At 38.8% G+C, this 25344-nt stretch overlaps 1 protein-coding gene across 7 annotated transcripts in view; it reads right to left on the bottom strand.

Moving 5' to 3' along the window:
• ptprua (protein tyrosine phosphatase receptor type Ua) overlaps positions 1 to 25344 on the bottom strand; it is a 183936-nt gene that overhangs the window by 41251 nt on the left and 117341 nt on the right. For all 7 annotated transcript variants that reach the window (XM_043218191.1, XM_043218192.1, XM_043218195.1 and 4 more), the window contains exons 8-13: positions 22026 to 22349; positions 17101 to 17210; positions 13183 to 13384; positions 11013 to 11115; positions 9254 to 9551; positions 2853 to 2889 (exon numbers count right to left, since the gene is read on the bottom strand). In XM_043218191.1, the coding sequence (XP_043074126.1) occupies positions 2853 to 2889; positions 9254 to 9551; positions 11013 to 11115; positions 13183 to 13384; positions 17101 to 17210; positions 22026 to 22349 (1074 nt within the window). The remainder of the gene's footprint in view (positions 1 to 2852; positions 2890 to 9253; positions 9552 to 11012; positions 11116 to 13182; positions 13385 to 17100; positions 17211 to 22025; positions 22350 to 25344) is intronic.

The raw sequence follows: 25344 nt of genomic DNA, 5'->3' as shown, positions 1-25344 counted from the left end.
ATATCAGGGTCAGGTCAGAGATGTATGGGTGCCCGTTTCTGCTTAGATTATCACAGGTCCGGTGCCCAAAACTGAGCAGACCGGAGGAACTTTCACAACCAAGTTTTTACAGCCAACGTTGTCTCCTTTCCCAAATATTATGATGCCACACCGGCTTCCTGTTCCTTAAAAATAGCACAGATTTAAGCCAAAACCGATATTATTTCAACTGGAACAGGCTGGAACGTGCAGTGCTGACAATCGAGTGTCTTAAATTCAACACATTTGAGAAAGTTTTCCCACTCCGAAAAACAGACGAGAATTTGTACGTCTCCTTCCAAACAGATTTGGCAAGAGCTATTATTTTTTTTCAATTCGGTTCAGAAAGAAACAGCCCGCACATACACAATCTGGCAGCATTTCAGCGAGCCCTGCATTAAACCTTTCGAGGGTCCAGTGATGACGGCTGATCGTAAACTCGACCATGAGAGTCACGAACTGAAACTGGCAGCCATTTTGAGCCTGTTCCTCTGGTTTTGTGGCTCTCTGTCTCTCCATTTTCTCTCTCTGTAAATGCAGTCAATTTCCAAACAGCTCCAGAGAACAGCATGAAATCTCTCTCTCGATTAATTTAAGCCCCTGCGGTGCTTCCAAAAGCAGAAATTGCCATTTGAAAAATCACAAGGATGGAAGTGCATCATTATGCCATCTGCTGTAGGGACATTAATTACAATATCATTGACGAAATAAATTCCTAAATAATAGAATACGACTGGGTTAAAACAGGGAAGGGACACGTTTGGTGGGCTATGACAGTAGTAGCACCTTTTTGTAGCATGAACAGTGCTTCAGTTCTTTAATGGCTTTATGAAGATGAACTTGCCAGCTAATTAGCAAAATGATGAAGTAATTACCACTTTCATAAAATAGCCACTCACTCAACCGCTAACAGTGCAGAGCAAAAGCTTCGAACTAAAGCATGCATCTTATTTTTACACCATAGCATTTTTGACATCTAGTACATTTTTGCTGTTTTTTTTTCTCCCCTCGCAAAGCAGTAAGAGGTCAGAGTCTTTCAAAGCCTCCATACAAAACATTTCTGCATCATGTGCATCACTTACAGAACCTACTAAAATATTTTTAGCAACACTTTCTATGAAGCCTGCATTTACATTGCATTACAAGAGTATTCTTTATGAATTATAATGCATGCATTACACCTTATAAACAATCTTTTAAGTGTTGTATAATCTCATGAATAATCAGTAATGACGCTTGCCTATTTGTGGTAAAAATGTTCAAAGCAAATATTTCATAACTCTATGCAGCATGGCATGTGTCATTCACATATTTCAATTCCAAAAAGCTTTCAGATAAAAATATTACAATAAATTGACGTACGTTTGACCTCCCGATTGTTTGTTTCTGGATCGGTTATCCAATAAACGGTTTCTTCATAACCGCAATTGAATCCTCTGTTCTTTGCATCGTGACAGAGCATGCTTGGAAATGCTGATTATACATATTGATTATGGGGAGTTTTATGGGAAGTGTGTGGCTACTCTGCTTTATGAACGCGTTTAATTTTGCATTGTTTTAAAATAATTAAAAAGCCCATCATTCGTTATTCTGCTTATAACATAATTACCACAGTTCAGATGTTATACGTCAAAACCTTTGTCAAATTTCATTTCACAGTGTCCTTGTTACACGTAATTACACTGAACATTTTAAATGCAACTCTTTTGATTTTGCCCCCAATTAACATTGAGCTGAACTCAAAGAGTTTTTCTATGTACAGAAATTTTGTTCACAAATCTGTCTAAATCTGTGTTAGTGAGAACTTCTCCTTTGCCGAGATAATCCACCCACCTCATAGGTGTGACATATCAAGATGCTGATTAGACAGATTATTGCTGTACCTTAGGCTGGCCAAAATAAAAGGCCACTCTAAAATGCGCCACAGATCCAAGTTTTAAAGGAGCGTGCAATTGGCCTGCTGAACGCAGGAACGTCCATCAGAGCTGCTGCCTTTGAATTGAATTTTCCGTTCTCTACCATAAGCGGTCTCTAAACACGTTAGAAAATTTGTCAGTACGTCCAACCGGCCTCCCACGCGTGACCACACCAACCCGGGGCCTCCACGTCAATCATCTTCACCTCCAAGATCGTCTGGGACCATCCACCCGGACAGCTGCTGCAACAATCGGTTTGCATAACCAAATGATTTCTGCACAAACTGTCAGAATCCATCTCAGGGAAGCTCATCTGCATACTTATCGTCCTCAGTGGGGTCTCGACCTGACTGCGGATTATCATCGTAACCGACTTGAGTGGGCAAATGCTCAAGTGCCAATAACTTAAAATCTAGATCTCTCTTCATATCTTAGACCTCTCTTTATATTAAATATATTATAAATTATACAACTATGTACTTCGATTTACGTTATGTTTTACATTCTACTGTTGACCATCCCCTTATACCTTAACCCACAGTTAAACCTACCCTGACCATTTCAATGCATCATGAGATTGCCTCATTAGCACATGAGACATTCGCGTTCCTGTAATTTAGTTGAAATATTAACAAAACAACTGACTTGTTTGTCAGTCTGTTTCTATTATGATACTTCACTGTGCCAAACTTGAATGAGAATTTGTAATATTTGAAAAATAATACCACGCGGATTGTACCCAACTATCACCGCTGGTGTTTTGAGAAAGAGCCACATTAAGGTAACAAATACGCATTAATCTCTCGCCAAAGTGTGAGTGAGTCTGCAGCGGGGACATTTGGTTAGTGTTGATGTATATACGCTGTCAGTGGGACATGCCCTCAAGCGTGTAAACAGTGCAGATAAAGAATGAATTACCTTTACGAGCGATCCGAATGCAGTTGATCCGCGTCTCCTGAGGATAAAACAGAGAATGGATACAAGTTATCAGGGCTATCTGAGGGTGAGAGCGTAGCGTGTGTGTGATTTATGTGTATATCTGACTAGACATCCCACGGGCAGCCAGAATTAAACAGACATGTCTTTGATGACGTTCTATCAAATGAATGAGAACATCAGCTGGACACAAAGGTTCGGTCGAGCCGTAGTGCAGTCTACAGTCGACATACGCTGTCTGCTAAGTCTACATCCACAGTGAATTCGGAATGCTTAACATAATCAGCAACATACAGTGACCTCTTTGTATCTTCTTTACCCCTAAAAAAGCAATGCCTTAAGAGTACATATACAGTATTTTAGTACTCTACTAACTGTGTGCGAGTGAGTTATGTGGTCTTCTCAAAATACTAGCACATCTTTTATACATTGGTAACCGAATATTTATTTATCTATCTGTTTTTGGTAACACTTTATTTTAAGGTGTCCTTCTTACACGTACCTACTAATATAATAACAATAAATGATGCATGATTACATCAATAGAGGAACAACTTTTATTTATAACTTTGAGAGAATCTTGACGGAACGTTTCTAAGAAGGTTCCTCTGTTAGCTTGGAAAACCTTTTAGGGTTAGATGAGATACAAATTTGCCCTATAGGTACAATTTGTGCAACTATGATTTCCACAGGTTAGTCATTAACATGTTTCAAGTTAATATGCAATACTGTAGTTAGAGTTGAATGGAGCGCTAAGCAGTGCGTTATGGTAGCCTCATGGCCAACTCACTAGGTTTTGGAACAGAGCCAACGAGTTCAATCCGGCCCTATGCATCTCTCGCTCACACACACAAACAGGGTGAGCTACACAGACATATTATCACATTAAGATTTACAGGTGCAAATTGTGGCTTTATGTGGCAATTATGCAAATTCATCTGCCTAGATTGGAGTCGAGACCTTTCTCACCCAAACTGCCTGTAAATTGCCTTTTAAATTGAAAACCAGCGCCGGGTTGCTTTCTCCTCTCTTTCACCGGGGCAGATGTGACATATTTACCACCGTATTTTAACATGTCATTAAAACATGTGTTCGGCAGTCCTCTGTCGAGCTTGTGGGGCACTGAGGGGCAGCGCTGAAATTAATCGCTGTCAGATGATATACGATATGATATGCAGGTCACGCTCAACACCGCTTTACAACTATCTATTAAGCGTGGTGATGCCCAGCTATTTCCCACAATTCAATATGGTCAATATTCGGAGGGAAAACGCGTCTGTCTGTCACACCCACAAATGTGATTGACTTGAGAACGTGAATAGGAGCTCCTGCATTCATAATTCACTGAGCTGCCGCATAATTTGAGGTCCTTTCAAGACTAGAGTGCAAACAATGCGGGATAAATTATGCAGTGAAGTTTAAAACTTATTAGAGGGATTAAAGGTTCGGAGCAAGAGTAATAGTGAAGCTTGCCTCGCCTACTAATAAATTCCGTTTTATTCTAAAAATGCATTTGTCTATTTTAAAACCCAACTCATACGCCTATTGAGCTGCAGTAAGCCACTTTAGTCAGAGTAATTACTGTTTAAATTCAGCGCAAGTCTTAATAGAGTGAACCTGCACCTAATTATCACAAATAATTGTCAAAATAATAAGCCACAGCACAGCCGAGCATTCAGCGTCGCTCATGTTAGAAAGACTTATTTAGGCTGATTAAGATGGAAATGCGTGTGGGTCAGATAAACAATAACCTGAATGAATTTGACTCATCTTGCGCTAGAACAAACTCACTTTGAGCGGCGAGTGTCAGACAGTGCTGAGTGGTTGATGCTGCTGTTTACGGCCTATTATGTATTCATTACTTCCCATTAGAGGAAGGATTTTCAACGCAATCCCATTATTGGATACAATAGTACCTTTGTTTTGTTTGTAGCGGTGAGACATCCAGCCAACGTGAGGCACAGCGAGTGTGTTTGTCTTGTTCTCTAAATCTATAACCCCCCCTTTTGACTTCAGGGACACTACGGAGTCATTTCCGTGACAAGGAGACAGCTAGAATACAACTCCACAGGCCTCATTAAAATGACAATTGATGATCAAATGCTTCTCTCTATTGCGCTTGCAGAGGAACTTTCATGTAGCGTAGTCTGCGTATCACCTCGATACATCAAACAACTAAATAAGCAGCACCCTAATAGAAGTAAATAGGATGTTATGTTGTGCTCAAATGAATCATGTCCTTAAATAGCTTCCCAAGGTTGCTACAGAAGCAGATTATATCTTCACTGGTAGTTATTTATTCTCATTAATTATATGAGCATACATAATTAATCACTGTGTATAGTTTACGTCTATTTCCCAATTCTCCACCCAACATCAAAGTTGACTGGAAACGGAGAGCTGGTTTCGGTGCATTAAGCAAGCTGATGCTGCTGGACTTGGAAAACGTCTTAAACCAGAAAAAGCCATTTTCTTGCCGTAATTAAACGCGTCTGAACCAGCTAATCTTCAGAGGTTTCTAACCATTTCAGTACATTTGAGTAAATCATATGCCCGATGCCTTAAACTTTGTTCCTGGTGACCCAGGCTGTATCCGAAATCGCCCCCTGTAAGCCTCATTCACTATTGCCTACATTAGTCCACTTGTTCAGTTCACTTGAAGGAGTAAATGTAAACGAGTGAGTGAATTTGGACTGAGTGCACCGTTTTTGCGTAGTTTGCTTGCTGCTTCATAATCATTTCAAACAGGTAGCTAAGAAATTCTATTTGTTACAGATAGTTGGCTTTTATCCCTGTATCCATGTTTTACTTATTTTACAAACTGCATAGGTTTTAATCAAAATGTCTCTTAAACCTAAAGACCCAAAGTGTTTTTTAATATTGGATTTGTGATTATTTGGTGGAAGATTAAGGTCTAGACTCCTCTAAGGTCTAATAATTATAAATAAATTGTTTATTACTGGTGCAAACATATTAGAATACAATATAAAATACAAAAGCCGACTTGTTGCACACTTTGTACGTCACTGATGCATTGCAATGTTGACGGATGTATCAATGCACCGAGCGAATTGGTCGATCTTACCATCCTTATAAAACAGTGCTACTCTTTTGAAGACAATGAGATGCAAACTAATCTTCACAACCGATTGTCTAGAACAATGTGCTAATGTAAAACTGTAAACTAGGGACACAGCAATAATCCAAAAAAGTAACCACTGGATTAAATAGTCTATAATATTGACATTGATGGAAAACCATCATACTGGAAATAGAGTTGAACCATATAAAGCATAAAGCTGTATACAAGGCATGCTTAATCCTATCGAACCTGGGAGTTTTGCCTCTATTGAGAGAGCAGATCCTTAGCAGGTAAACAGCGAGTCTAAAACTTATTTAAATATCATTACCAGCTTGCTTTCTTATCCATTCCATTAGCTTTTTCTTTCCATCATAAGTCGTTCCTGTAATAGTGTTTATCCATCCCACTCTGTGCACTCACTAAAAGGATGTAAAATAAAGAGTAAGTGTCTTAAAATTTGAACATAAGTGGTCACAGGAGATGCACTTTTTATTCTCAGATGGAAACAGTAATGCATGTTTTGGATGACGACTTCCACTGTAATGCATCTTAATACCAGGTCAAAATAGGGTTTGTGGGATATTTTATATAATTTGAGGCATCGAGGAGCTGCTATCAATATGCTGTAGGCTTTTGGAAATTCTGAGGGAGGTAGAATGTCTGAGACGGGTTCGTGTGCTGATGTCTCAAGTGAGAAAATTAAATGGAAAATGATCTCGTGAGAATACTAGGAAAGAACCATCAGACTAGTCTCAAAGAGCTGATGAACTGAAGAGGATATTATGCATTGCCTTGCAGAGTTAAGGGCTGAATAGACCTCAATAAGATCTGTGCAGAAAGCACAGAAAAGAAGAAGACAATGACCTATTCAGCTTTTAAACCATGGCTAAAAGAATACGATACTTAAATTATTCAGATCAAATGGATCTTGTCAAAGAGTCAGCAAATTGTCACAGACTCCATCACCTGTGAAGCAGCAGAAATGTTCACTGTTTGAACACTCGCGAACTAGCTGATCATCATGTGGTGATGGTTCTTTCCTGGTATTCTCATCCGATCATTGTAGGGAATCCACGGGAAGTTGCTATCTTCTTGATGTGGGAATGCAAGAAAAGACAACCGGAGGATGCCAGCAAAAGGCTATTCCCTTCTGGATGAAGCTGCTGCATTCACATCAAGGAGCAGAGAAGACGCCTGTGGGGTATAAAATCAAGGCAGTCATGTCGAGTTATTTAGGTAAGCGACACCAGCAGGGAACCAGGTGTTGTACAGCTTAGGGGCCTCTTCTGTAAATTCATTTCATCGTATTCATGAACAGAATATAAGTGTTTCTCATTATTATTGTACAATTACAGCAGTATAGCTCATATAAATACATTATTTGATTTTTCTTCTGTTGAGGTGCAATATACACCAGGCTCTTATTCCAAGTTTATTCTTAACCACAAATAAAATTTTAGTCTAAGTATTTCTGGGCTGTCCCTCTTTCATTTATTTCACAGTATATTAATTGACCAAAATGTCGGGACTTATTCTCTTAAGTTGATCTATTTGGGTGATGATTAAATGGTAAATCATTAACTCCTTTAAAAATTTTTGATACTCTTCTGAAATCTTTTTTCCAAGTTTCCCGAATGCTCAACTGTCCACAAAACAGTTTTCCAGATGGTTTGTGGGACGTCCATGAGGTCTTGTGCAATTGTGGGAAATGCCTCACGCATAAACAGCTCTGGTTCCTTTGTCCTAATTGCATTTCATTTCCCTTTTTATGAAAGTCTGCTCTTTTAAGGCTTGTCCATTAGGCTCTTACAGTAATCTTCAGGTGCCCGTTCAAAGAGAGAGCCCAGAATTTTCTATTTGTAGACAGTGTATCATTACACGGATTAAAAAAAGCAGCTGTTTGTGTGCTATTAGCCGAGTCATTATGTCTTAGATCAGAAAATATTATATAAGCAAGCAACGCAGGACTTTCAAAGGATTCACAAACATATTATTGACTGGATATGTCTTTGATGCCCCAATGTAAATTTCAAGATAGAGGATCAAAGCCCAGACAAGTGTATTATGCTTGAATGCATAATATCTGATGGGGTGGCCAACAATTTATTATTCAGTGATAATATTCCTAATAGACACTGCTTTCTCTCTTTATCTCAGGGAACGGGTTTGCATTATTGTGTAGGGTATCAGAGAGAATCAGCTTGAGATTCGATCTGAACAGTGTAACATGAAAAGCCGAAGTTCCAGGACAACAACATCATAAATCTGCCCTTGATACCATGTTGCCTGCCTGAAGTAGATCTAACAGACTCTGCCACAGGACAGCTTGCAACGTTAACGCAAAAGAATACTTATGGATAATTTCAACTCAGGAAGGAGTACATAATGATCATCACATGAATACAATTATTAAAAACTCTGCTGGATGGATCTCCGTCCACCCTCTCAGGACTCCTGATCAGATGTTTTACCTCTGGTCTTCACAAAACTGCCCTTGCATTCACAAACTGGCAAAGGAATTGCTTTTTCATGCACATACATGCGCATAATCATCTTAACAAATCTAAATCACTTATATGCATAGCTTCATATTATATGTAACCCACACATTTAACTATCATGTGCTAATCACTCACTGAATAGCTATGGAATTGTTAATAGTTTTTTATCCATGCTTTATATTCATGAGTTTTAATTTCTTTGCTTGAACCATTTCTTCCAATCAATTCTTAGTCCAATGTATCATATTCGTGTTATAGAAATCACGTCCAAATTTTACACTCTGCAAGAGCGGGAAAATTCGGACCATGTGACTGATAAGATAACATTCACGATTTATGATTTTGGGAGGAGGAACATAGCAACCCCTGAGCTAGAACGATATCTATTGGTTAAAAGTCGTTTTTGGGATGTGTCCTAAGATGAGGTTAAAACTCAGGACACGATTCAGAAATTAATTTTTAGCATGCTTCTAAATAACCAAAACCAAAATATCAACCTTTCATTATTACCCATAATACAGGTACTTTAAAGCACGTCTCATGGCTATTACAATGAGGATGTTTGCAAGAGACCTTAGCTTTTTAAAAGAGTTTGAAATAAACCAAACTATTTCCCAAATCTTCTTGAACACCAAAAACACCACAATCAATCAATCAATCAATCAATCAATCAATCAATAAAACATTTATATTTATTGAATACTTCTATATATTTGCTATTTTTTATTGACTTCCCTTCCCAAGCATTCTCCAAGAAAATGTGTACTAAGAAAGAGGAAAGATGTTTATTGGACACTCACCCCTCTGAAGTTGCTGGAGGCCTGGAAGTAGATGAGATAGTTCTTGCTGGGGTCCAGTGGTGTGTTCCAGTAGCCGTTGTAGGTGTGGTTGTCCCCTACGGTGAAGGGTGTAGCCTCCGGTAAGCTGCTGGGTGTGAGTTCGGCGGTGTAGTAATGAGGCGGAGCACCGCTTGCCCCTCCACCTCCTCCGGGACTCTCCCCATGAGAGGAAGGAGCAGGAAAACACTCCATGTGACCCAGCTCCCTCCGCCTCACCTGTCTGGAGCCGTCCTCCTCCACCACAACCACATGATAGGCGCTGTACAGAAAGATTGAGCAGATTGTTTTTGAGTGTTGATTATTATAGTTAAAATGAATAGGCTAACTGAATTTAAGTCTGGGTTCTGTCGTTAATTAAAATTAGTGCTGCCAAGCGATTAATTAATAAACATACATTACTCACTGTATACAGCACTCATACAATATATATTTTGAAAATATGTATTATCCTTATACATTTACTTATATATTAAATACACATGCATGTCTATATTAAAAAAATATGTTATGTTTATATATTTAATCTATTATATTAATATAAATATATATGTGTAAATGCATGTACATGTAAACACATTTAGATTCAATTTAATTGTGATTAATCATTTGACAGCACTAATTATAATTTAACAATGGATTACTGAACAAATTGTTCTTTCATTAAACAAAGTCAGTTCTAATTTAAATTTGCTTAGGGATAAAAATCTACCTCAGCTTCTGCTCTACACTATAGGGAGCCCTTTACATTAGGCCGACTATAAGGTTACAACAGAACCTAGACTTAAATTCAATTAGCCTAAGTTTATACTCAAACAATACAATCGAGCAATTATGTGAGGGATGAGATGTTCATTTATGTATATTTGGCAATAAAGACGATGCTATGATCCCGCTCGCTTGCACTCATTGCTTCCATTAAATCTGAGGCATATTCGACGATATGTTACGCAGGATCAAAGAGCACCAAAACATTTATTGTCTCAATTTCCTGTTAAAAATATCCCAACCTGGTCTCATGAAATAGAATAGAATAAGCGAATACAAAATACGTACCAACAAGTACATATCACTGCAGTTTCCAAAAGAAATGAACGCTAGAAGCAGTACAACTCTGACACCTTTTATTCCTTTTCACACTAATTTACAGAGTTTTAAATATTAAAGCTCGAAGAATACCATATTATTAACATGCTGGGAGATTTGAAAACTGATGCTTTTGGATGCAAGCATCACACATACCCAGCTTCATATCTATGGGTTTTCAAAGACGGTAAGTTTGTTCTGTAGCTCGCAGAGTACAGAGATGAACTTGAGAGTCAAGCAGCTCCGGCTCGAATCCCGTGTAGCTACTCTTAAATCAAGAGTTCAAATCTGTGTAAAAGGAGGTTGAAATGGCACGGTTGCGTCAATGAGTGCTTTTTTTATTTGTTACCACCATCAGGTAAGCTTATGGTATTTTCCAACACGAGAGAGCATTAACTTTTAGCGTAAGTCCCTTGATATTCGCAATGCATACCTATATCGACGTGTAAAAAATGTGCCAGGTATTCACGTATTGAACCTGTTTTTCTATTTCTCGTTTTTAAACTTCTTTGAAACGCTTAGTAAGGTACGTAAAAACCAATAGTCCACACAGAGGTACACATTTTTTTAGTACCTACACATGTACCATTAAACCTCCAAATGTTTATATAAATATGCTATACATAGTGTTTATTACCTCACAGGTGCTCCTCTCCCCAGCGCTGGACGCAGGAGTACAGTTATGGTGCTCTCAGATTCACTCAGCGGAGAGGGGACGTCTTCATAATCAAACGTCGGTGCTGTGAAGGGAGCAAAAAGATCAAACAGATTTGATTAAGAAACTGATTTTCGTGCCAGCGTGAACACCGTCTGGGTAACCTGAGACTCGGCGCCAGTGAACTAATCTTTTGCGCTGGTCTGCAGTACGTCAGTCAGTCAGTTCAACTGGAGGGGAATATCACTAAGCTAGACCTAAAATACAAGTTTAGAATGACACGAGGATGAGTAAATAATGACAGAAGTTGCACCTTTGATCTATTCGTTTGAAAAAAAATAATCCGGCAACTGTAACACAGAAATCTTTTAAATTAGTCTTGGTTTTCCCGCCGACTTGACTGCTTTGCTCCACCGAGAACAAAAGCCGCCCCAGACAGAGCACACCGCACAAGGGCAATGAAACACAGTAATGGAGGCGGATGAGAGCGATCCGCGGTCCTTTATAAAGTCTCTTGAGGGGTGAGCGCAGAACAGAGCTCCCGCTCCCATTCCTGCTTATTATCGGAAGTCAATTAGTGAGCCGGTACAGGGAAACGGGTCAATGTCTCAGCCTTCGGCGTACCGAAACAAGCTGAAAATCTAGAGTGAGGAAGCATGAGAGCCACCATCACAGCGATAGCGTTAGATCTGGGGGCTGAGGGATGTTACGATTGACTTGCTTTAAGGAACAAACCACAGAAAGAGGCACGCAAATAAACACACAGAAAAGTTTCACTCAGCTGTGTTTGGGGGAGGGGGGTATCTAAAGGAACAGTTCATGCCAAACATCTTATTCCAGCCCTGCTCCAACACACACACCATATAGGTTTTAAGTAAACCGGAAATACAGATTAGTTGGATTAAGTGTTTTGAATTAGGGTTGCATCTAAACTGTGCCCTCCAGGAAGTTGTTTTATTGTTTTCTTTACACTTGGTCTTACTTGAATGTTTATCTTGTCACAACTAATCACATTTATTTAGTTATTTATTTATTCAGAAGACACCGCAGGTTAAAAGACTCATCGTTTTAACTAATACATCTCACCATACCTTCACACTTGATTAACCACAATTTATTATGTTTAAATATAAAAATCCACTATTATCTAACTCCATAAATAAAAAAAGGAAATCAGTTTTCACCACTAAATCTAATAATAATAATAGTAATAATAATAACACATCAAGGTAATTGAGGTTTTTATGTCACAATTCAGATTTTTTTGTGACTGTGATGTAATATCTCGCAATTTGAAGGAAACAAAATTGAAATTTGACTTTAGAGCTCACCGAGGAAAATGGAGGGTGTGGCTTGTTTTTTGTACTGCGAATTGATTGGATGTAGTAAAGTAAGCATTTCAAACAGGAATGAACGCTGACATTTGGAGGGGCGTGGTCAATGATGTCACGCTCATTCCCGAGCCGTCAGAAAAGAATCAATTGTGGATTGACTTGAACGGATGAACTGTTCACCACAAAAATAGCAATTTGAGCTAACAAAATAAATACAGTCAATTCTGATTTCACGTGGACTTTAAATGACACAATTCTGGAAGACAGAAAATAATCTGATTAAACAGGATTGTTTAAATAATCTTCATTATTTGGTCAGAACCACCAAAGGGGCTGATGCTAATCAGTTTCTTTTTAATTTTCAGTTTATTGAGCTGCAAAATGCAAAGTCAGAGACTTCTACCAAAAGCCTATAAGTTCACTAGAGGAAAAGCATTTCCCAAAAGGATCTGCCATTTTCCCTCCAGTTTGCTCAGTTCTGCCGTCAGTTTGTCAACTTAAGCCTGGGTAAACCTTGGTATCAATATTTCTGTGGTTCAGACAGTCAATCTCACCAGAAGAGTAGCTTTTGCCTGGCTGCGATTACGTCTAAATGAAGTCCAAATAAAGTCTGAATAAATCCTGAACCAATTAAAAGGCCCTCGCAGGCGTCTTACATTCATTCCAGCGATAAAACCAAAGCCCATCTAGCTTCTAGTGGGAAACTTATAATTAAGTACTTTAGATTCAGAGAGACGTGGCTGAAAGCGAGTAAAGTTGTAGGTTTTCTGATGGCTCTCGTATCCCAGAATTCCTCGCGGTGATGCGCATTTCCTCACCTGAGATGTTGGTGGTGATTTCGGTCAAGGCGGTCTGCCCAAAGCCCTTCGCGGTGCGGGCCCGAACAGATACCAGGTACGTGGTGCCGGGGTGAAGCCCGGAGAACATGTGATACGTCTCGTTCTTTAGTTTGGAGACGGTGCGCCGCGGCCCGGGAACGTTAATGCTGGGATCCGACGATTCGATGCTCTGGTAGCTGATCTGAAAACGGAAAAAAAATAAGTGAGTCCGGAGGAAATGTCCCTTTACTGTAAACGGTAGCAATCACACGACAGAGTCTTATTACATTCCGAAATTACAGTATCGACTCATTTAACACCAGCTGAGATTTTGGGGTTCCATTTCTTTTTATACATATATAAGTTGGGGCCGGCAAGCGGTTAAAAATGTAAATCCAATTAATGATGTGGCAATTAATTAATCTTTAAGAGATTTATATATTTGTCATTTTGGGATGGGGGAACTATACCTTCAATCATTTATTATATTAATTGTATTATTATCACTATGGAAATATGAAATTAAATATCCAAACGTGTGATTAATCAACTAACGGTTTAAATGAGCAGCTATCAGTCAAGTAAAAAAAATCTGTCAGGGACGTTAAGCAAATGAAACTTTATATCTTCACAATTTCAAATTTCTCACATTTGTTGAGAAAAAAATATATGTCGTTGACTAGATGGCTGGCTATCAAAGCTTATATAAAGGGACTAATTTACATAATCCCTATTTTTCATGTCCGTAATGAAATTGTGAAGAATCCAGTCCAGCTGAATCTAATACAGGTGCATCTCAATAAATTAGAATGCAGTGAAAAAATACATTTATTTCAGTAACGCGTGTATTAAATAAATTCAATGCACACAGACTGAAGTAGTTTAAGTCTTTGGTTCTTTTAATTGTGATGATGTTGGCCCACATTTAAGAAAAACCCACCAATTCAACAAATTAAAATACTTCCTAAGACCTTGCTGGCCTTCTGGAAAGTACGCTACATACGTTTCTGCTACATGACAAACTTGATGCACACTGAAGGATCTTTCAGAAATATATGCACAGGAAAAATGATGTATAAGAGCACGAGCATCATTTGTCTTAGATCAGTTAAATGTGTCTGTCTCCGATGTTGAGCTTCAGACCTAAACGGCATCCCTACAGACACCTATAAACACTTTAACTTGCAATGAAACCCTTTATTTTAGTGCCGGCAATTCGCACTTCAGATTTTAAAATGACTGTCTCAACTACAAGCTGTTTGAAGAATCTGTTGAAACTGCTTCGCTGCCGCCCTCACTCTACAGTGCTCCTCAGGGAAGTCAGGGAAGCCACCTACAAAGTCTGACTCATAATTCACTCCAAATAAAAAAACGAATATTGCACAAGAGAGAGCTTAAACAACGCTTATCCTCTCTATTTACATCATACATGCGTGTGATCTGGAATACTGTGTTTGTATTAGACATCGCAAGAGACAGCAGAAGATTTTTTTCGGTTTGATGCAGAAAAAGAAGCGCTTTTAAATGTGCTTTTAATTAAAACTCGCACGTTCGTGTGCTAATTTCCCTTACGTTCAAACCAACGTTCGCTATATCGTGTCAACTTCGATTGACCGATCCTCAGATTTCATCTGCGCAGAGATACTTCGTAATCCCTCTCCGGATCCATCAACGCAAATTACACGCTTCGTCTCAAAACGACTTTTTATGAAAACGCCGCGTCAGCAACCCGCCGTTGAGAAAACGTTACCGAATCCATTGAGAGAACCAACGGCGGAGTGAAGCAAAGCCGGACACGTCGCTCCCAAATGAGCTCAGACACTTACATGTGTTCACTCTGACAGCTGAGCACTGAAATGTTACCAGACTGAAGCACTTAAACACAGTCGCCCTCATCCGACAGCCTCTGCGAGCCAAATAAGCAATTATGTTTGTGGCCCCCCCGGCCCCCTCCGACTAATTGAAGCCTGGAGAATGAACTACAGCACGATTAGCATAAGAACACCTAGGCTCCGTGAAGAGGGGAGAGAGTTTACACACGATAATGACTGCTGACTGAGAAGGGACGACAACAAACCCCTGAAAGCTCAGACAATCCCAATCGAACAAGCTTCGAATTCTGCGTAACAGCTAAAACGAAATACACCTCATCCCGCACGATCAAAAGAAACAGCGTAAACATCAGTACGATGAATCATTTTTCACAACATCGTGCCGATATTTGACCCTTTCATTAACACTGCAATTCAATATCAAACAAAGGGGAAAAACAGCATTTCACAGTGCGGTCGGGCCCCTCTCCACACACACACACACACACACACACACACACACACACACTTATTGGAAAAGGCTTTGTCTGCACATACCCTTGTGCAAACAAAGTGCACTTAACTGTACTGAATGGGCACTTGTAGTGTACTTCAAATCTGTTCCTTTATTAGATTTTTCATTGTTATTATTATTATTTGTGCTCGCAGATCATATAAAATGAACGAAAGAAAAGGACATTTGAGTGTACTTAAAGAGACTTAACTTTGATGACTGTATCTTAAGAGTTAAAACCACTTTAAAGAGTGCACTTAGTAAGCGTGTTAAATTGAATCATGTTTTAATAATTCAAGTGTTTTTATTTATTTTGACTAAAACCACATGTAAAGTATTTGATTATAATCGACACTGCTGTGTTTTTCAACATTGCATTTCAAGTTATAGTTTCCTACTCATGCTCAACTCGTGCAAGTTTCAAAAGAAAATGAAATTGAAGTCTAATTAATTTACCACTTACATTTTTACCAAAACAATATAATAAATATTCATGATAATGAATAATAATATATGACTAAGAGTCAAAAAGCACTTTAAAATAAGCTAATTGCATTTTATATTTAATGTACAATAAGTTTGTAATTTTAATTTTAATGTAACTAGCTTACTGTCCAAAAAACTTCAAGTTATTATTATTATTATTTCCGAAACAGTATGTTTTATTCATTTTTCTTAATTTATTTTATTTAAATGGCTATTTTGTGTTAAATGAGAAAGTATCAAGAAGACATAATAAATTGCATTTATTACACATGAAAATGAATGCTACGATGGCCTAACATAAACTATGGAACATAAAATAAGATAATTAGTATTTTTAGTTCATACATTGAAAGTCACTGGTAACCAAAACTGTTATCAACGGTCTTCAAAATACCTTCTTTTAGGTTATGTTTCACAAAATGAAAGAAGTAATTCAGGTTTGATTAAATGATGACGGGGGTGAACAATCTCTTTAATGTTTTATGCTGTTGATGATTATTATTATGATTATTATTATGCTCTAATAAAAAACTAAATCTGCCAGCAGGTGGCATTAAATGTCTTTATGAGTCATTCATTCGGAGAGCTGATTCATTCAGGAATTAAGTAAATGGCTCTTTTATGAATGAGTCTTTGAATCATTGATTCACGCGATTCATTCAAAAGTAGATTCATTCAGAAACTAAAAACTTCCAGTTCAATTTTAAACGCAGCTATGTTAACAGACTTTGTGTGTGTGTGTGTGTGTGTGTGTGTGTGTGTGTGTGTATGAAACTGAGCATAAGCATAAACAATAAAACATAACACAATATCAATGTCTTATTTACTGAACTGTTATATAAATCGTGCAAAACAGGTCAGCAGTGGCTCGTGATTTCACTCATGTGATTTAACTTGGTATTTATGGTATAAATATGAAAGAAAAGATATGATAGATATGAGACATACAGGGGGCATCCATATTTGTGTAGTTCTTGCCCCACATCATGGTCTGGTGGCGGGGCCAGTTCCTTAACTTAATATTTGAATTATGTTATGTTTCCATAACTAATTAATCAAATTATAAATATAAATAACATAAATATAAATAATAATGCTTATAAATACCTCATACTGTGTGATCAGACCATTGGGCTCCAAAGGCTCCTCCCACTTCAGAAAGATCATATCATCCAGCGGGGTGAAGGTTAAAGATTCAGGTGCAATGCCTCCTGGGACTGCGGGAAACAAGAGGAAAGAGTCAGCTCAGATCAATCTTTCTAAACGCAGAGGACGGTGGAGATGCCACGGGTGGAGGTGAGGCTACAGTAAAGGGGAAGACACCACAGACCCGTCCCGAACACGCCATGGCAGACCATTCGTCTTCTTTACCAGCACGCCGTGTGCAAGAAAATAGGGCAGATTGCAACAACAGAGAGAGAGAAAGAGAGACATCTCAGACTCATTTTTAAGAGAAAATCTAACTCCATGGCTACGAGCTGAAGTCACCTCATTAGGGATGGAAACGTAGGCCATGGTGAATGCTACGAGTTACGGAGACGTGGCCTGCGTTGAGAAACGAGGACAGAAGTGTTAAGGAAACATTATTTCCCGTGTGCAAAAACAGATGGGAATTGAGAACTAGTGCAAAATGAATTGATAAAAATCGGTAACACTTTACAACGAGGTAAACATTAGCATGAACTAAAAACGAGCGACGCTTCTACAGCGTTCATTAAACATAGGTAATGTTAGCTTAGCATCTACTAATGCATTATTATGGCCACAAGCTAATGCACGGTTAGTTAATACATTAGCTAATGTTAACAAATATCACAGTATTGTAAAGTGTTACCCAAAAATCAACTATTAACATAAACGCAGGTGAACGTAGACAGCTCCTAAAGATGTTTCTTACTGATGCATCAGTGCCAGGTATTTGAAAATAAAAAATAAAAAAATTTGTTGTTTTTCTTCTACAGACGGCTCTCAGACAAACTCACTTCAAGGCAATGATTGCAATTAAGGACACATTCTTCCCATTTTCAACAATAGTACTACATTGCTTATGAAATAAAAAGAATCACTGAAATCTAGACGTAGCGTACTATTTATTATTTAGTATTTTCTTGGGGAAGTGGAGCGTAAGTGCATGTACTGTAAAACGAAAGTGCAACCAGAAGACAATGCTAAATAACAAATGAAATAAGCTTGTCAGCTTTTAAAAGAGGGAAGCAAACATCTTACGTTGCTTATGTCGTATTGTTTCGTGTTCATCGGCTGCAAAACTTGTTGCTTGCGCATTCACGAAACTGTCAGTTTTCTCATTCGGCGTATGCTATTTCATAAATCGTGCATATTGTTCGGCTCATACAGTTCACGGCAGCGCTAACACTTTTTAAGGGATGTTTCATCAACAATTTTGGTTACCGCGGCCAAAAAAAAAAAACCTCTCGTAAATAACCGGGACGTGAGTTTTCTTCGAAGCTCGGAGTTGGCAGAAGACCGCTGAGGCTGAGATGAAGTTAACACCGACTAGAGCGGCAGTAAAAAAACGAGTAGTCGTCCAAGACCTTTCAGAATCTAACCAAAAAAGGAAAAAACGCTTTCCGCGCATCTCCCACCAACAGGTTAAAAAAGCAGAGAGAGTTTATATTCTTTATAGTTTATAGTCTTTCTGCAAGCATGCTGAAACATTACTGGAGGAATAAATTCGTTCGTCAACGGCGGTTCCTCAGGTTGCTTCTAATTAACCGAACGCGTCGAATGCAAACAAGCTCTATCGCTGTACAAAACATACGAATAAATAACGGAAACCACGTTTATAATTTCAGAAGATGATAAACGGCTAGCATTCATTCCGAGCCGTGTTCTTTTTCAGGTTTTCACTTGACCTCTGAGGGTTTCATCTTAAAGCATTAGCATGAGAATGCAAACGGCGCACGGGGTGAATAAAAAATGCAAAAATAAGCAAAAATCTTTATTCTGTTTTGCTGGTGGCCTCAGCTTATTAATTTTTCATATACTTCCATTTAAAAGTATGATCTTCCATTTAATTATGCTGAAGCGTGGTGTTCTGTGAGTCAATATTTGTGTTGTTGCTATAATTGGGGTTTGAGGGCTGCGGGCAAACCGGGGCCCTGCTGCAGTCGCCACATCATAATTGCTCAGATAAATACAGGCCTTTGCGAAGACGGATGGGTTATGGCTACTGACCCGTGCCAAAAAAAAAAAAAAAAAAAAAAAAAAAAAACACCTCCGGGGCAAATGAAAGTTTAATCAAACTCAGAAAGTTTACGGACAACATGCAGATGTGGAGTATGATAATGCGATTCTTCATCAGTGCACGGTTTGTTTCTAAAGAAACCCTTTCTCATAAACTTATCACTAACGGATAAGTAGTTTTTTTTACAAAAACAGTCCTTGAAAAGAAAAAAAAAAATACGGCGCTTTCTATCGAGACAACGCCGGCTCATTAAAACCTGTATGAATGCAAGGTCTTTTCATTTAGTGCTTGATTTGCTGATGTTAATGTTCCCCGGCTGCTGTTGAAAGCATTGATCAGGTAACTTAAATGATACAAAATCTCACTAAATCGATAGAACTAAAGCCGATAGAGTGAAAAAAAGAATCAGATTTTTAAGGCACCACAAATTATGGTCCATAATGCAAATCTCTTTACCTGAAGACTATAATGCAGTGCAAAGATATTCATGATATAAGTCACGATGCATAACATCCCTGCATACGTCCGTGTAAGCAAAGTTAAATGCATTATAGTAAACTGCATTATATTTTAAGGACTAGTACATTATAATGTATAATAACCGTGCCTATAGGTATTAATGAGATCATACGATGCATTATAGCCCCGCTAATACACGACGTGACAGTTATGTAATGTATTGGTCATTTTTGTTCATTTCGGGATTTACCAATAAATCGACGTAACCACAACACGTTAAATATGAGTCTATTACCATCCCATTACCAAATCACAATGTCGTGGGTACGTCATCCTAACAAAATAACAAATAACATCCCAGATATGCACTCTATTCATAATATATTAGTCAGTTTATGACATCGCCATCATGTACACGTTGTTTATACGCTCTCTGATTACCAGAATGGTGTAATTAAACTTCGCAAGATTGAATGTCACTTAAAGATGAAATGTGTTTCTTTTTACCAAGTCAGAGCTTTTAATGTATGGCGAGGTGACACTGTAATGCAGCAGATACTGTATCAGGACAGCTTTTAAGCGTCTGAGAGAAGAATTAGCTTCTCTTAAAATTTATAATGAATATGTAGGTGGATCAAATACTCAAAACAAAGTTTCTGAATTCTGGCAAGACGCTAAAATCCTTTTAAGTATCATTGTTTTTATAGCCGACGTTAGCCAGACCACTGGTGTCTGTGAGTTACCATAGCAACCGGGAACATCAGCTTCACTCCGTTTCTCATCATTTATACCAAAAAAAACACAAACTGCCTCAGATTGATTAAGTAACATTATCCACGGTCTACTTTGGTGTAACTTGTTAATATTTATATATTTGTGATTATGGTATCTTATCTTAATTACGTGAAATGTCTGCTAGCAAATGCTACACTAGCATAGCATATCTGTTTATTTCGATGCTTAGCACGCTTTTATTTATATGTTCGCTGTTTAGTTTTAGCGCATAAATTCGCTTAAACTACTGTTTGTTCGCCCAAAAACTTTGGTCAAGATTATGCTGCAGTTGTGTTTAGTAACCACGGTCATTTTAGTCAGATGAAGTGATTTGTTTTTTGCAAATAAGTGTTCTTCAAGCTGAATAGCGCATTGAAGATCGGCGGATCAGCACTAAGTTGGGGTTTTATACACAAATTATGATAATTTACTGTATTTTTAGTAGAGGACAAACGGCTGGTTTTATGCTTTAAAGCACAACCTTTTTTGGTTTGCTGTCGTTTTAAGAGATGAGTTGCGTCAAAAACATGACCTTTTATGAAGTGCTGATAAAATGTTTTCACGGCGAACTCGGTGTTCACATTTGAGCCGATATATTGATCCTCTTATTTTAGATTCCTAGTTATTAACACTCAGTCGCACAAGCCGTACAGACCTATAGCTGCATAATCATCGAATATTAAAGCTGTACCAGGTACGTGAGCGCTTTCGAGGAGTAACAGAGCTCTTCGCTAAGATTAATATTTTATTAAAGACTATAATAACTAACTGCTCAGTGTTGAAGCATATGTTTATTTTGTGAAAAGCACAGTCAAATCTGAATCTATTTAAGGTGCTTTGGCATAGATATAGGACGATATCGTTCATCAGACTATGCCAGACGGTGCTGTGAGCTGAACATATACAGAGATGCCATCGGCAAACATTTGATTGTAACTTAAACTAACTACTTCGTCTTAAGTTAACATGGAAAACCAATTGGAACCCTTTGCTGTGCTAGGTTCTATAATGGAAAGGGTACCGAAAAAGTGTCATACGCAACAGACATAATTGCGTACCTTATAATAGTGATCAGATCAGAAAATTCACAGTGTATGAAGTTATTGTCCCTCAAAAGAAAGAGTCAACTCTGAATTATTGAAACTAGTCAACGAGTCCCAATCCCGTTTCATGTTGATGTCAACGTTCAAAACATTAGCTTACTGCCCGTCCACTTGTTGGTCTTTTCGTGTTGGTTTGAATGAAAATGCTAATTCGTTCTTCACCACTAGATGCACAAACGCAGCTTTAACGGCCGTTACAGACACGGTGAGATGAAAAATCTGACCAATCGCAGCAGGTTACAGCCGCACGAATTACAGGTTTGGAAAAATTTCTTGTGGAGCGGATCGTTTGGAAGTCGTTGAGCGAACAAAGTAAAAATAAATGCACATTATCAGACAATGAAAGTGTTTTTTTGGCTTCGCATGCAGTTGTTGTGGACTCCCAAAACCAAAATAGGTGAAACACTCGTATGAAATAAAATGTGAATAAAAGTTTAATTCCAAGCTGCAATAACATTGCTGCATGAATGAATGAATGAATGAATACTCACTGTCTTCCTCGGTCTGGAAGGTAACCTCCCGGCTCTCTTTCTTGCCCTCAGGATTGGCCAGCGCCAGCCGCACGTGAACGGCGTGGAACGGAGGCAGGTCCCGGAGCGTGAAGCGGGAGGTGTTGCGCTCCACCGACAGACACTCCCTCACCGTGGCGTTATTCCCGGCGGCTCCGCTCCCCGCGGCCGTGGAGTAGCGGTAGCAGAGCGACAGCGAGTACGTGTGACAGCGTGTCAGGTTGTAGCCGACCGGCTCCCACTGCAGCAGCAGCTGACGAGACTGAATCTCCGACGCCGTCAGGCCTCTGAGCGGACGCATGGGCTCTGAGCACAGAGGAGACGGCATTAGAAGACACTTTCACCGCTCCACTTTGACTCTGCTGCTAGCATGTTGCATAATAACATAATTATTAAGTATTGAATATTTAAATCCATCAGCACTTCTCTTGGCTTGTCTGAATTATTTTCATTCGTTCATTCATTCATTCAATTTGTTTTGCTCTAAAATAACTGGTTCAACAATATATTACCAAGGCCAATATTTAGTAGACTGGTAAGTGGTTGCAATATTGCAATTTTTAGCTATACATTTGACATATAAACAAATTTAGTTCTTCCTCTCTTCATTTTTTATGTAGCTAAAATAAAAGGTTTGCAACCACTTACCTTAAGAAGAAATAATGCCATCTGACGACAATTCTGTCAATTGAAGGCGAAACCCTGTTGTTGATTGGATGTTGAGACGGTGGGGGTGGGGTTTAAACACACCGAACGTTACGTCGGCTAAAGTTTATTTTTAGCATTCGGTACACTAGCGTAAAACTCAACAGCCAACAGATATGGATTACGAGACACAGATCTCCAAATTAAATTGAACAGGTTTATCATACAGTAATTGTTTTCCCTGGGAAAACAGAGCGATGCGTGATCTGACAGATGGACAGGCGGGGGAAAAAAGAGAGAGGCTGACGCTTCTCGCTAACAAGCACGAACTCTTGAGTTATGAAAGCGGCGAGAGGAATCAATACAGTGTTTTTAATAGGTCATTCAAGGAGTTATCGTTACATATAAATTAGCATTTCACGAAGCTCTGCTTCCTCTCTCTGAGCGCAGATGCGATTAGAGCTGCTATGAGTTAATTACACATGTCATGTGTGAAGGCAGGGGTCCTCGTCTCTCTTTCCTGTCACTTTTATTCCCTCGCTTTTACTCTGAGAGAGACAGACAGGAGATGAGCACAAAGTCCTGCCTATCTGTAAATATAAATGCGCTCGGCATCGCGGCAAATGAATTTGTACTTTAAAAATGAAAGTGAAAAACCCTGCCAAAACATCTCCAGCTCGCATGTCACCCATAAGAGTCAACCGATATGAAATCTTGCTTTGCTTAAAGATGTTTTCTTTGTGTTCACTGCAACGTTACGCCTTATGTTTCTTTCTCTGGATGTTTTTGTGCAGACTCTTCGCTGCCCGAGAGTGTCCGGTGAAGCCTGCAGACCCACACCTCTGCCCTCCCTCAGAGTCCTCCAGACAAATCAACCTGATTACACTAATTAATGAGACACATCTCCTGAAACTCCCACAGGCCTAATGAGGAATGGCCTAACTGCTGGATATGACACACACACACACACACACACACACAGAGCAGAGGCACGTCTGCTGAGAACTCAAGTGTACCTCTGATATGAATGTAATCTGTTTCACTCGAGACTGAGAGAGATACAGCAACAGAAACCGCAGAGCAAAGGAAAAAGGACAAAAAATAACAAGAGAATGAACAATAAAGCCTATTCCTGAAAACAAGAGGCTGACCAAATACAACAATACCTAACAAAGTCTAATATTAATAAGGTACACGTTGATTCTGAACATATCAAGCTTAGGATGTTGTCTAAATGTTAATTAAACGTTAATTTAGCATAATTATGATTTAATCAACGTTTAGTAACACTTTTAATGCAGTCTGTGGATATAATGCATTTTAAAAGGCAAACACAATGCCTAATACTCCATTAAACCAATAGGTAAGTAAATTAAATCCCTTTTTGTATTTGCTGTAAAAAATACATATGTATTGAACTATTTAAAGATATACATAACTAATTATTCAGAGCAATGCAGACAGCAATGCGCCTCTACATCTGCACCCAACCACCCTCAACATCAGATGTCAAAAATAAAGGCACATTAGCAACATAAAGTTTGTTCAGGGACTGTGTTCTTCTGCCGTTGGAGATCAAGATGAATAGAGTCTAGGAGCGCCTTTGACGTTGATACATTACAAAGTCCAAAAGCAAGGTTACAACACAGGCGCATTTATGCTAAGGTTGTGTCCAGCTTACTTCAGCCAGACAAACAACACACGCTCCTCAGAGGACCAGAATAAAGACAAAACCTGATTACACCCCACTGCTTGACTCTGATTGGCTTATCCTTGATTCAGTTCAAACTAAATGAAATTGTGGTTTTAGACATTTTGGGTCCACTTTTATTAACTTCGAGCTATAGTACATGTAGCAGAACCTGGTTTTACCAAGTGTGACACGCTCCCGGATCAACATCCTTGTCAGGCATTGCGATTAACCAATCGTATTTGAAGAACCAGTTTACAGTTGAGTCTTATGGTCGGCGTTTGGTGCTTGCATATCACCTATCATTTTCTCAGATTTACTTATGGTAAGTAAAACGCGTTGACCCAGGAACACATCTAAGTCAGCGAAATCACGACATCCCACGTTGTGTGAACAAAAATGTGACACCTTGCAGGCCCACAGCCAGCTGTGAGCTCACAGAAGTCCAGACCTCAGCAGATTTTCATTTTCAAAAATAAAATGTGTCCTCTCAATGACCGGTCTGCTGTTTAAAACGCCCCGCGCGAGTGTACGCATGTTTGCGAGAATGCTTAGCGTCCGTGAAAATGATCGCTGCGAGATGTCGGTGCTGTAACCAAGGCTTGAGAGAGTCGCGAGGGAGCGAGCGTTGCCAGATCCGGCTATTACAGCCATTTTGGACTTGTCTTCTCCGCGTAATTTGGCACTTTCAAAAAAGTCAATCGAGCGGGAAGTTACAGTTTAGAGTCGGTGGTTATAAATCGTTCTGGTTTATTTTTATTTGTTTTTCATTTTTTATTTGTGACTGGCAACACTTCTTCACTCCCGCGTAAATGCAAAAATATCATATTATCTGTCATGAATGTTATCAATGAAAAACAGCAGCATTTAACACTAATAAATGGTTCTAATAAAAGAAGGAAACGAATATAGCGATGTATATAAATGAATATCATATCATGACTTTATGAGCACCAGGCACAACAT

Source organism: Puntigrus tetrazona, chromosome 19 (assembly GCF_018831695.1).
Source record: "Puntigrus tetrazona isolate hp1 chromosome 19, ASM1883169v1, whole genome shotgun sequence".
NCBI lineage: Eukaryota > Metazoa > Chordata > Actinopteri > Cypriniformes > Cyprinidae > Puntigrus > Puntigrus tetrazona.
The sequence above is the reverse complement of the archived record's forward strand: the minus strand, read 5'-3'. Positions and strand labels throughout refer to the sequence as shown.